We start from the raw sequence: 11,795 nt of genomic DNA, 5'->3' as shown, positions 1-11,795 counted from the left end.
TTTTTTCTTTTTTTTTTAAGCTACTAGAGAAATATCACTAATACATACAGATATAAAAGCAGCATAGAAAGTTACAGGTTTATCACCAACTAGGAATAAAGAAGACTAAATGTGAGCATGGTTAAACTACAATGCATCTTCACATTTGTCCAACACATTTACAAGAAAAACACCATTGGGAAACCTCACAGGACAGAAGTGTTTTAACACCAAGAGAACTACTAGGGGGTTTTTTTCTTTGTTTTTTTTTTTTCTTTTTTTTTTCTTTTTTTTTCTTAATTAAAAATCCAAACAGGATGGGTGGAAAGAATTTGGAAAGGGGCTGGAGCCACCGTGTTATTAACTATTATTAATTTTCAATACAAAAATGAATGAGCTGGAATAGACCCGATTGTCATACTCTGTGGAACCTTGCAAAAAAAGTGAAGAAATGTTGAAAGGTTTAGTTGGAGCAGCTGGCTGATGTCAAAGTTGCCAGGATGCTAATTAACTGCAGGCTGTGTCCCTTATTTCTGTATTTAAAAGGAAAAAAAAAAAAAAAACCCTTTTGTATTATGGCATTTTTTTTCTTTGCTGCTGTAGTCCTACATCCCACTGCAAATCATCTTTCATTTTTCATTCTGTTGACCTGGGTATTATTTTATTTCTTTTAGAAACAGGAAAAAAAATGAACATCTGTGTCTCCTTCCAATCTGCTGCACATCTGCGCGTTTTGATGCGGGTCTTCAAAGTTCAGTCAGTAACCCACGGACGCCATTCATCTTCTTGTTAAAATGTCTACTGCTGTATCCAATGCTCATGCCCTTGAGGGTTATTTTTTTCTCTCTCTCTTTTTTTTTTTTAATTTCCATTATTGTTATAAAGAACATTGTGACTTTAATATTAGCGTTTTGCTTTCAACAGCAATTAGCAATCTCTTGGTTTGCTGTTTGGTAAAGCATCTGTTAATGAGGTCATCTAGTTTAAAATCCCAGCTACTGGAAAATAACAGGGAGGAGGTCAAATCTATCATTTTGTGTATATTCTCTGCTCTCTTTTCAGTTTTCTAAAGAAAAGATATCTTTGTTATCCACAATAAGTCATTATGACCCGTTACTGGCCTTCTGTATTTTCTACCACCCCAAGATACAGTAAGTTCTTTCTTTATTGAAGTATTGAAATATGACAGTTCAGTTAAAATCTTTGCGCATCTGAGGATGAGGAATTGGTTTCATTTTCTGTTGTGTTTTTGTTTTCGGAGTTTGGAGTTCAGTTCTAGCGAGGAGTGGCGTCTATGGTGGAAGGGGTTCCCGGGGTGGTGGACCTCGGAGTAGCTGCTGGTGGAGTGTCGATGGGGCTCCCGGCCCCGCTGCTGGGTGTCACGGAGGAGCTCACTGCTGGTGTCTCTCCTTGCTGCTGGGCTTGGAGGGTCTGTCCACAGATGTGATGGTGCTTCTCCCAGTCCTTGTGCTGGCAAAATGAACCACAGTATCGTGCTGTGTTGCAACCACTGCAGGTTTCACTAGCTTTCCGGCCACAGTTCCAGCAACTCTAAAAGGAAAAGAGGAGGGAGATGGGAGAAATTAGCTACTGTCCAAAATTTTACAGTAAAAACAGCTGGCAGGGAACTGCCGATCAGCCCCCTGCCTAAGGACAGCTGAGGCATCAGTAGGTGCTGCCTTGGGTATCTGAATCTGTTCCACAGGAGCTCCAGTCACCTGGAGGACTCTGTCTCAGAAGCTGGGCAAGAACAGAAGCAGCTCTTTGCTAGTACTAATGATGCAAACTCCAATTATGCCCCACATCCAGCAACCAGCAGCATGCTGACTAATAGAAAATTTCAGTAGAACTTCTGCTAGCTCCTCTTACAAATTTATTAAAACAAATAATGAAACATGCACACACACAAAAGTGCTTCTCCAGAAGTGGAGAGGAACTAATGCAAGACAAGAAAGGGAAAAAATGACTTAACACACATGTAAAATTTGCTGACCTAGGAAAACTTGCTACCCTAGGAAAATCTAATTTTTAATCATCTGAGTAATACCATTTGACTCAGTGGCACTTCTGGCAGTGAACAGTTAAGCTAGAGTCTAAATCTTTGGCAGGATGGGGAAGCCACTGCAGAATATGTGTGCTATTCACTTTAACACACTCTATAGCTCTGCCAGCTGGATGCTGGAACACAGCCAATCCTTAAGTGATATTCCTCAACTACTTAAAAAAAAAAAATCCCAATTCCAGAATGAAACAAAGACCTAAATCCAAAACAGTATTTTACAGAAATTAGACTTTTAATCAGTATCAAGTGGCTTTAGAAAACATTCCTGCGTTAGTTCCATGTTCCCTCTTTTTGCTGTTTTTTACTGGAGGGTTGGTTGCTTGGTTTTTTGGGGTTTTTTTGCATAGGTATATATTGGCAAATATTGCAAGAATGGCTGTCCTGTGCCCAATAGCTCTTTGAGATTGAAATCAAAGGTACACAGCATTCTCAATTCATACTGATTAAGCACACAGACTAAACCAGGTAATTACAGATACATGTGTTGGGGACTTTTTATTTTTTAATTCATAAAATTGTTCCCATCTTTAAAAACACTTAAAAAAAAAGGTGGAATTACCAACACACAGAAACAGATGTTTCTGGTAGTTAAATGTCAGGAATTCAGACTCCTTGTCTGAACCAGGCATCACCTGGTTTTGATTCAGTAGTCATTGTTTCAGGTTCATTTGCTCACACTCTGTCCAGTGCCAGAGAGGTAAATTCACCTTTGAAAAAGAATATCTATGCTATTTGCAAACACCTTTTCTTTAAACAGCCTTTATCTCCACAATGAAAAATAACTGTCAGTAATTTAGACCACTGTACATGGACATGTACACACACAGACATATTTATGCATACATCCAAATGACCTAATATTTTTGCATTAGCATTTTGTATTAGCATTTCATTCTGCTAACAAGAAAGATAATGAAATGTGATGTACCTGGATTCTCCTTCTTTTGCTATACTAATATTTCCTTATTATAAAATTTATTTATTATATATGATATTCAAATATTTATATTTTTGTACTTTATATGTATCTATATTTTATTTATTTTATATTCTTTAGTATATATTCTATTTCTATATTACAATATTTCTTTATTTCTTTCATATTAATGAAAGTTTCATTTTGACAGCTTCATGCTTGCTTGTATTGTGATCAGTAAACATGGTGTAATTCTGCTCCAGTTGTACTTGCACAGTTTCCACATATTGCCATGCCTGCTAACCTCCCAGCTATTTGCTTCCAGCTAAATTGCCAGCCATGTGTTTGGTCCATAGTTCCCTTTATTTCCCTATCTGAAAACAAATGCACATGTACAAACATCCCCATGTAGACTTTTCCAAAAAGACACCTTCCTCCCAAGTGGAATAATGCTGAAGCCAGCCAGCAAATGCCCAGGTGCAGGAATTCCTGCCTTGTGCAGATCTGTTTGCAGCATTGAAGTTTATGCTTTAATTGAATGAGAATTACTATGAGGGTGTCAAACTTATTCAAGTATCTTTTTCAAAGGCCAGAAGAACCTTCACTTTTCTTCCCTTTTTGAGGAGCACATAGAGATCTGACTCCAGATGTGACCAGAGCCACCACAGAATATTTCAGTATCTTACCACATGATCTGTATTGATGTCAGCAGTTTAATTCTAACACTATTGGTTCAACTTTCTTATTAAAGTAGACATCAGTTAACTATCAGACTGTACAGAACATGAAAAGTGATACATAGGTGCAAGATTTTAATGAAGTGGTGAAGTACTAAGCTGGCTCCTTACATGATTACTTAATGTGTCCTACATTGTTTGGTATGTGATTTTGTTCATTGGACAGATTATTTCTAATTTAACAGGTCATTACAGCTTTAGTGTAATTGTGGGAATAAAACCACATAAAATACAAGAATTTCAAAATAAATTTTACATCTCACATTTATGCAGCAACTTATTGCATTTAAAAATTACTACAGTGCAAATTAACATAAACACACACATATCACAGGGAGCTCGTACTGAGACAGCAGCTGGATTTGGTGTGCAGAAACTCCCTGTCCCACACAGCCCTCACCATTGTGACCATTCATTGCTCCTTCCCATGTGCAAGTAGTGAAAAAGAGAAGCAAAGATCAGGCTTGGGCACCACAAGCTTTGGAAACAAATCCTTTCTGTTCCCAGTGCTGGCTGATAGCCCCAAATTCTACCAAAGAAAAGCCAGGCTCGAGATGCCAGCTAATAGCCTGGACTGTGCTTCATACACCCCTGCTGCTCGTGTCTTTCCAGCAGATGCAGCTATCACAGACAGAGCCTGACCTCACTGTGGGATTGAACTCAGGGATTCCTTCCTGGGATGCTCTAGCAGGTACCAGCAAAACGGAGCACCCTCACTGAGGTGTGTACACAGCACCTTGGACAACAGATGGCCACAATGTCACCTTGGTGACAAGATGGCAATCTTCATACAAGGGCATATGGCCACAACTACCGACTGCCTTAGTCCTGATTTAAGACTATCTCCTGTCACTGGCAAGATCCAGCTGGGAGGCCTATCAAGTTTGAGACGATGCACTTCAAATACAGAAAATCAAGCAAGACAAACAGGACTTTGAAAGAACCTGAAGAAAGGCAGCCAGATTAATCAGAAGTCAGACAAACATAAACTGTGAGAAGAAACTGAATGAACTCAGAGTCTTAAATATGAGATGGTAGCCAAAAAGCTGCAGTAGCACCCAAACATCACTGCAGTGAATGTCTACATCCATCTCTACAGGGATTAGCAGAAGCAACAGGATCAAAATTCTGTTAAGAACAGGAGCAAAGTGCCTAGAGATGTTGGAGAATCCCCATCATTAAAGCACAGGAAAAGCAGGGGGAATGGTGCAGCTAGAGTTGATCATGGATTGGAAAAGGGAGAAGCCAATCTCTCAAAGCCTCTGCTGGTCTATATATTCTGTCTTTAGGTAGTGACCTACTACACTGCACTTCCAGCTCATGCTCTATAGAGTTCCACCCATAGCTAAAACTATGAGAAGGACTGGACTGCAGTTTAACTCTGTGTTGATTTGCCAGTGAAAAAGTGAGGTTATACAAAAGCTAGATTCTCAGACTACATAATTCAATTTAACTTCACTACCTTGGAAATGCATTAATTCAATGAAATTGAGGCTAAATTACACCAGATAGGAATCTCACTCCAAATTTATGCCACTGATCATATTTCATCCTCCTCTTTCAACTGACAAGGAACATCAGTCTTAGGTCAGAGCCTTATCTTAGGTCAAACTCTCAATTCTCATGCACTTAAGCTTCCATCTTCAAACACTCCTGTTTGCCTTCATCAAAATTCTTAAAAATAAAACATCTCCATTTCTGTGTTCTCCAGCACCAAAACATACACTTGTCAATAATTTTGCCCATCCTGTTGCTTTCACCTCTTAAATATTCAATTAAAATTGAGTATTTGCTTTCCTCTGACACTCCAACTGAGACAGTATACAGCTTGCTTAAATAAATAAAAAAAAAACCCCTTTGTTCTGTCATCTTTGAGAAATTCTGGATTTCCCCAGTTTACCATGAAAGGAAGCATGGCTGGTATGAAGAACCCAGATTTTTCCCAGTTCTGCAATACCCATGACATTCAAAACTCTACCACTGCTAACCACAAGAGAAGAAACATCTAGAAAGCACTGAAACCACAGGGGCGTAAATGAGAACTGTATGAGCTGCTGAATAGCAGTGTAAAAATCCAGCGAAGTTGTTTATGAGAATTTTATACAAGAGTCATTAGAAAGGGAAACATATTGGTACTTTGGAAATTCCCACACTGTGTCAAAATGACATTCAAACTTTTAGATGTTTCTAGTAAAGTTACACCTATCACGGAACACTCCAGGCTTGCCCAAGCCACTGTTTATTGAGTAAAATACATGAACTTTCATTCAAGTCAGTGAGAGTAGCTAAATCCTGCAAACAGAAGTGCAGAGCAGCCCACAGAAGAGCCGTGCAAGCTGGCGAGCCAGGCTTAGCTTAGCAGTCTGGGGCAGTGCCAACGCTCACATCACATCTGGACTGATCCTGTGCAGAACACATGGCTCTGGTGCCTCTGTCCTACCCACCACTGCTTCTTTCTAAGAGATGCTCTGCCAAAAAATTAAACATTAGCTGACATAGGTATTAAACTTAATACCAGCCTGAAAACTAGGCTTGTCTGAACCACACCATCTGATGCTCAGAGTCAGGTTTGCTAGCATGGTCCTGGTCTCAATGGATTGGTCAGCAGAGATTGAACCCAGCTGTCTTTAAAATGTCAGGTGTGATTTTCACATATAACATGAACCACTGCAATATAAACAAGCCCTAACATTACACATCTCCTAAAAGCAGTGTTGGACCAGTTACATACTTGTTTTATCTGAGCAGATGTCAGCATCTGCTTTAAGTAGAGAGAACTGAATCATTTGTGTTCCTTCCCTGTCCCCAGCCCCCAGCCTACTCAAAACTGAGGGATAACACTGAGTGTCAGATTTTTCAGTGGCATTTTATAGCAAAACAGAAAGACAGATGTTTTGATGATCCCACCCCCCCCCCCCTTACAATCTGGGCAGTCAGGCTCTTTGCTAAACTGTTCACCCTCACTATTAAAATTGATTTGCAAAGCAGCACATTGCAGCCAAAGCAAGCACAGCAGTCATTACAGAGTAGACTGCTCACACATGTTTCTGTACTTAGCCAAGCCAACTACTGATGAATGGGTCATTTTTTGTCAAGCAACTGTAAGGAACTGGTAAAGAAATAATTTGTGGCTCAGAACAGCCATGCTGACAGGTAGGCTTTGTCCTGGTCCTTTTCCTTTCCAGCAGCAGCCTGCTCAGTCAGCTGGTCCTCAACCAATTTCAATAACAGAAAAGCATGAACATTAGCTTGTCAGTTGCAAGGTCTTGTGTTCAGAAACTATGAAAATGTTTAGAAAGTAAATGCACGGACACTGAAGCAGTGGGAGTGCTAGTTAAACCATGCTGAACAACTCTAAGATAAGTAAAGAACAATAGTTCAACAAAGGAGTTCAAGTCAGAGTCAGAAATTCTACCTATGCTATGTAATGTGCTCATTCTCAAAAGAATGAGCACATTACACCACTTCTTAAAAGTCAAGATGCTTCTGAGTATTACACCTCTCCTATTAGTCTTCTTACTGTCTCGTGCTCCCTTAATTTTGGAATTTTGATCTCATCAACTTAATATGCTCAACTTCACTTTTTTCCCTTGAAGACAATCTTGCACTCAGGGATCCTAATTTTTCTGGGTTAAAGACAAAGCAAAACAGAATAATGAAAAAACCAAGCAAAACCAGGGGAAAAACCCAACCCAACACAGAAATCAGCAACACCAACAAAAAATATCAAAAATCTGATCTACTTTTCTTTGTTCTCTGAAAGTTCTCTGAAAGGTCTTGGATTAGGAGGCTGTGTTATAATAATCACAAAAATCCCGTCTTGGTACTAGTCATCACTTTGAGAACTGCAGCAGACTGCAGTAAAAATCATACCACAAAATTCTCACACCAGAACAGCTTCAAGAAGCCTCAGCTAGGTCCAGGATGCATTTTATTGAATAACAAATCAAGGGAGAAACCTTGCCAATAGACAGGGAGTGGCCATATTAGTCAAAAGTTGTATCTGATACATTACAAATCTGGCATCAAATTCTCATCTCCATTCATAGTTACAACAGCCAAAAGAAATAATGACACCCACGAGAGAAATATTGTCTGTCAGGAACTGCATGGAGGTTATATAACAGCCGATAGTGAGCTTTCTTGCATGCATTGGAGCAATGTCCCAGCAAGGGTAAGGAATGAGGAGAGGTGCTTGGCACTCCCCCTGGACCTGCAAGACTTCAGAGGGTGCACTGGAACAGTCTCAGATTTGAAACTGGAAATATTCTAGCTCTAGAAATTTTACTCCAGTGTCTTATGTGCACAGGAATCTGTGCTGCTATAAGTGTTCTGCTGAAAGCTGTAAACAGAGAATTTATGCAGACTTAAAACCTAGACAAATGAGAAGCAATGTCCACAGAGATATCCAAGATATAATTAATACCAAAACAAATGTGGAGTTTTATTCCTCAAACCTGAAAAACAGAGTCTCATCTCTGAAGAAACACTTTTCAAACATTGGCAAACTGATTTCCTGTCCCCAAAGATGAAGGAAAACTCCAGCCCATTCATCCAGAAGTCACCCTCAAAGGAATCCAAACCAGCCTGACTTAACAGGTAACTGTGAGAAGCATTGCTTTAAGTGTTTGGAGTTTGTCATAATTAGAAGCTGAAGAGGAACTTCTTATAAATCTAACTCAAATAAGCATTGTCATCATCTCCCTTCACAGTTAATCAATCACCTGTAAATACAAACTGTCAAACTTGATTTCTCTCTGATGGCTTACTAAAACTTGTGGCTCAAAACAGCCACCCTGATGACCACAGGGGTGAAAGTTGCAGGATCAGAACACTAGACCTCATTTCTAGGTCCAGGAGGCTTGTAACCTCCCTTAAGGCACACAGCCCTGAGAACATCTATAACCTTAACAGCCACATTTCATTAGAATGCAATTAAAAGAATTGTTTGCCCAAAGTCCTGTTCCCAAGAAGTGAAAAACCTTATAATCAGTTCTGCTGCAGAAGAAGTGAAGATGTTGTTACATGGCTTTTTCCAGAGCTTTAACTGCTCAAAAATTATTCACAGCACACAAACTCTCTACACATTCCTTTGGATTCACATTTGCTTACTGAAAAATGGGCTGTATGTACTAGCACATAAGTTCTTCCTCTGTCCTGCTCACGCTATATCAGTTCACTAAATAGATTTAATTTTCTGTTTCCTCCAAAGGTATTTACCTTTGTAATTTTGGTTTTAACAATAGGAATCTCTTGTATAAATACACATACAAAATGAAAGCTCTTTAATGATGCTATGTCAGAAAAATGCCCTTTCTATGAACAGTGCAGGAAAATGTCCTTGAGTATCTTAGATACAAAAGTCCAATAAATTGAATTTATGTCTCATTTAATCTACAATGGAACAGCTAGTACTTAAAGGGTACATATACTTCCCCTAGTCCCTTTCTTCCTGAGAAACTTTCAGATGCTGAAAATCAATTCCTTTTGTCTCCTTGTTATTCATCTGCTACACATTAAGGAGAAACTCTGGGCATCCAGTGATCCCACAATGGTCTTTCATCTCCAGAGAAGCCTGGTATGAATTAAAAACTTACGCTCCCTCAAATTACAGATGCATACTGCAGCATGCCACTGACTTATGTGCTGCTGATTTCTGCCAGTGTTCTCAGCATGCTGAAGGTAGCTCATCTGCATCTCTCAGCTTAACTGACTCTCCTACAACACTGCCCATCCAGCCCATGCAAAGTGTTTAGACATGAGCATACACAAATGTAGGTCCCCATGTAACAGGGACTGTCACCGACTCTTTTCCCCAACTCCCTGATGTTTAGAAGTTATTTTTAAAAGTGTGCTACAGTCAAGATGTTAATATACAAGCAATAAATTCTTCATTAAGGTAATGCTCTTTCATTTCAGTGGTCTTGAGAAATGGAGATTATATACAAGTAACTTCTAACTGACAAAATTTCCTTGTTATGTTTGTTTTTAAGGGCAGTTTTAAGTTGGGACTCTTTTTTTCTTAATAAGCATAAAATTTAATTGCTATCTAGACTGATGCAACAGTCAAACACACACTGCTCTTTCACTCCCAGCTTCCACAGTCATGGTGTCAGATGTCCTGTATCATAACAATTCAAGGTTTCCACTCTCAGGTCTGAAAGTACATCAAGGCTTAACATACCTATTCTTGTTTTACTCTTTGATCTCTCAGTCTATTTTTTCTTCTACCAAATGCTCTTTGCCCATTCCTCAACTCTGAAATATTCTCTGCAGCCAAAGCAATATATTCAAAATAAGGAAACACTTGCAAATTTACATTCACATTCTGTCCTACAGGAACCATCATCTTTTGCTAATTGTTTCTATATCCAATGCTTTTCCCAGACAAATTTTTAGCCACCTTGCTCTATAATCTCTATTATGAATAATTTCTTTTTTTAAATTAGATTTCAGTGTCAAGTGTTTTCCACTGAGCATCTTTTTATCTATTCAGTATGGTAGTTTGAAGATGAAAGCTTCTTTCTTTAAAAAGAAGCTACTGAAAAATTCTCAGGGCTTTAGCTGGTCAGAGTGACCCTGAGATACATTAGAAAGTCTCTTTTCCCAGCCCAGCGGTCAAAGAAGGAGTCAGAACTCTTCATTTCTCAGTCTCAAGGTTGTTTATTGTATCTTATCTATAAAATTCTTTCTCCTGGCCTGCCAAGGTCCGCTCAGCAGGACAGTCAGAGGCACTCTGCCTGCCCCTGGGCGGTTTATCTTTTTATGCTAAAAACTACATGTACAATATTTACAATTACTTTCCAATACCCATCACCTATGTTAGACAGTGAGCTTCTACTCTAAACCAATCTAAAAGTACCAACATCACAGCAGAAGATGGAGGCCAAGAAGAAGAAAGAGAAAGGCTGGACACACCCAGATTCCTCCATCTTGCTCCCTGAACCCTCATTCTAAAAACCCAAAAAAATCTATTTTTCAGCCCGTGATAAATTCGCTATCATTCTACATAAAATTTCGTGGCTTGTAATTCTTCATATAAGGTTGGTAATTGTTTTTTCCAAGGGCTAAATCAAATGCACAGGGGTCTTGGGTTCTGTGTCAAGGTCTCCGAGCCCCCTGACAGGGTCTCAAGTCCTCCAGGGCAGCCAGAGGAATTTCCTGGGTTCCAACAAAAAGTCAAATTAGAACATTTTATGTAACCCTGAGCAGCAGTTAAAAGGCGAGAATGGAGCTCAAGTTCACTAGCTATTTTGGGCTCAGATTACAACATAGCCAAGAGAATTTGGAACTTGGTGTATGCCTGACATACACATCCAGAATAGCTGTGCAAAGAGTTAATAGCGGGCTCTGATACCCTGTGCCACACAGATTAAAGCCAGCTCAGACACACCTATGGTTTGCAGGCACAGGCAACCCCTGCCCAGCAATGCCCTTACCTCACTTGAATCCTCCTGCTGGTTGATGACAGCCAGGGCGTCCTCTGCCGCCTGGCGCTTGGCTTCAGCAACAGTGCGCTCCATCTTGGCCCTCTCCGAAGTGATCATGTCGTGAGCCTTCCGCTCGGCCTCTGACACCGCCTTCTGCAGCTCGGCCATCGCCTGGCGCTTCACTTCATTGACAGCTTCCTCTGCAAAGCAGGGAGAAACCCGCATCAGCACAGCACATCTGGACACAAAACCCATGTCAGCACAGCACATCTGGACACACCTTCCTGGGCCCAACGTGGGAAATGCACCACTGTTGTTATCATTATGTTGAGATTACTTTCAATTATAACCACAGTCGTCATTCTGAGTAGGACACAGAGGAACCTGGTTCCTCAAGCATCCTCAAGAAGCATTGAGGTGCTCTTCTTCTTCCCCATCATCAAATTCTCTACCACTGATAATGATCCTTGCTATTTTGATTCTCAGGCAGTACTTCTTTAGGTACCATAATTTCAGATCCCTGGTCCATTTTATATGCAATCTTTTCGAACAGTGAAAATTAGTTTTGCAGCACAGCAGATATATGCATATACTTGACAACTATTATTGCAGACATATTACAGACTTTTTTAAAAATGTATTTTTAAGCTTGGGGAAATTAAGACAGGATT

General features: G+C 39.8%; 1 protein-coding gene across 5 annotated transcripts in view; it reads right to left on the bottom strand.

Annotated features, from left to right (window-relative positions):
- Window positions 1-11,795, bottom strand: part of RUNX1T1 (RUNX1 partner transcriptional co-repressor 1) — a 114,843-nt gene that overhangs the window by 2,551 nt on the left and 100,497 nt on the right. For all 5 annotated transcript variants that reach the window (XM_066565492.1, XM_066565479.1, XM_066565502.1 and 2 more), the window contains 2 exons: window positions 11,134-11,324; window positions 1-1,530 (listed from right to left, as the gene is read on the bottom strand). The exon at window positions 1-1,530 is cut by the window's left edge and continues 2,551 nt beyond it. In XM_066565492.1, the coding sequence (XP_066421589.1) occupies window positions 1,255-1,530; window positions 11,134-11,324 (467 nt within the window). In that variant the 3' untranslated portion in view covers window positions 1-1,254. The remainder of the gene's footprint in view (window positions 1,531-11,133; window positions 11,325-11,795) is intronic.

The sequence above is a fragment of the Molothrus aeneus genome, chromosome 1 (genome assembly GCF_037042795.1).
Source record: "Molothrus aeneus isolate 106 chromosome 1, BPBGC_Maene_1.0, whole genome shotgun sequence".
NCBI lineage: Eukaryota > Metazoa > Chordata > Aves > Passeriformes > Icteridae > Molothrus > Molothrus aeneus.
Note: the sequence above shows the minus strand (reverse complement) of the source record. Positions and strands in the feature narration are given on the sequence as shown.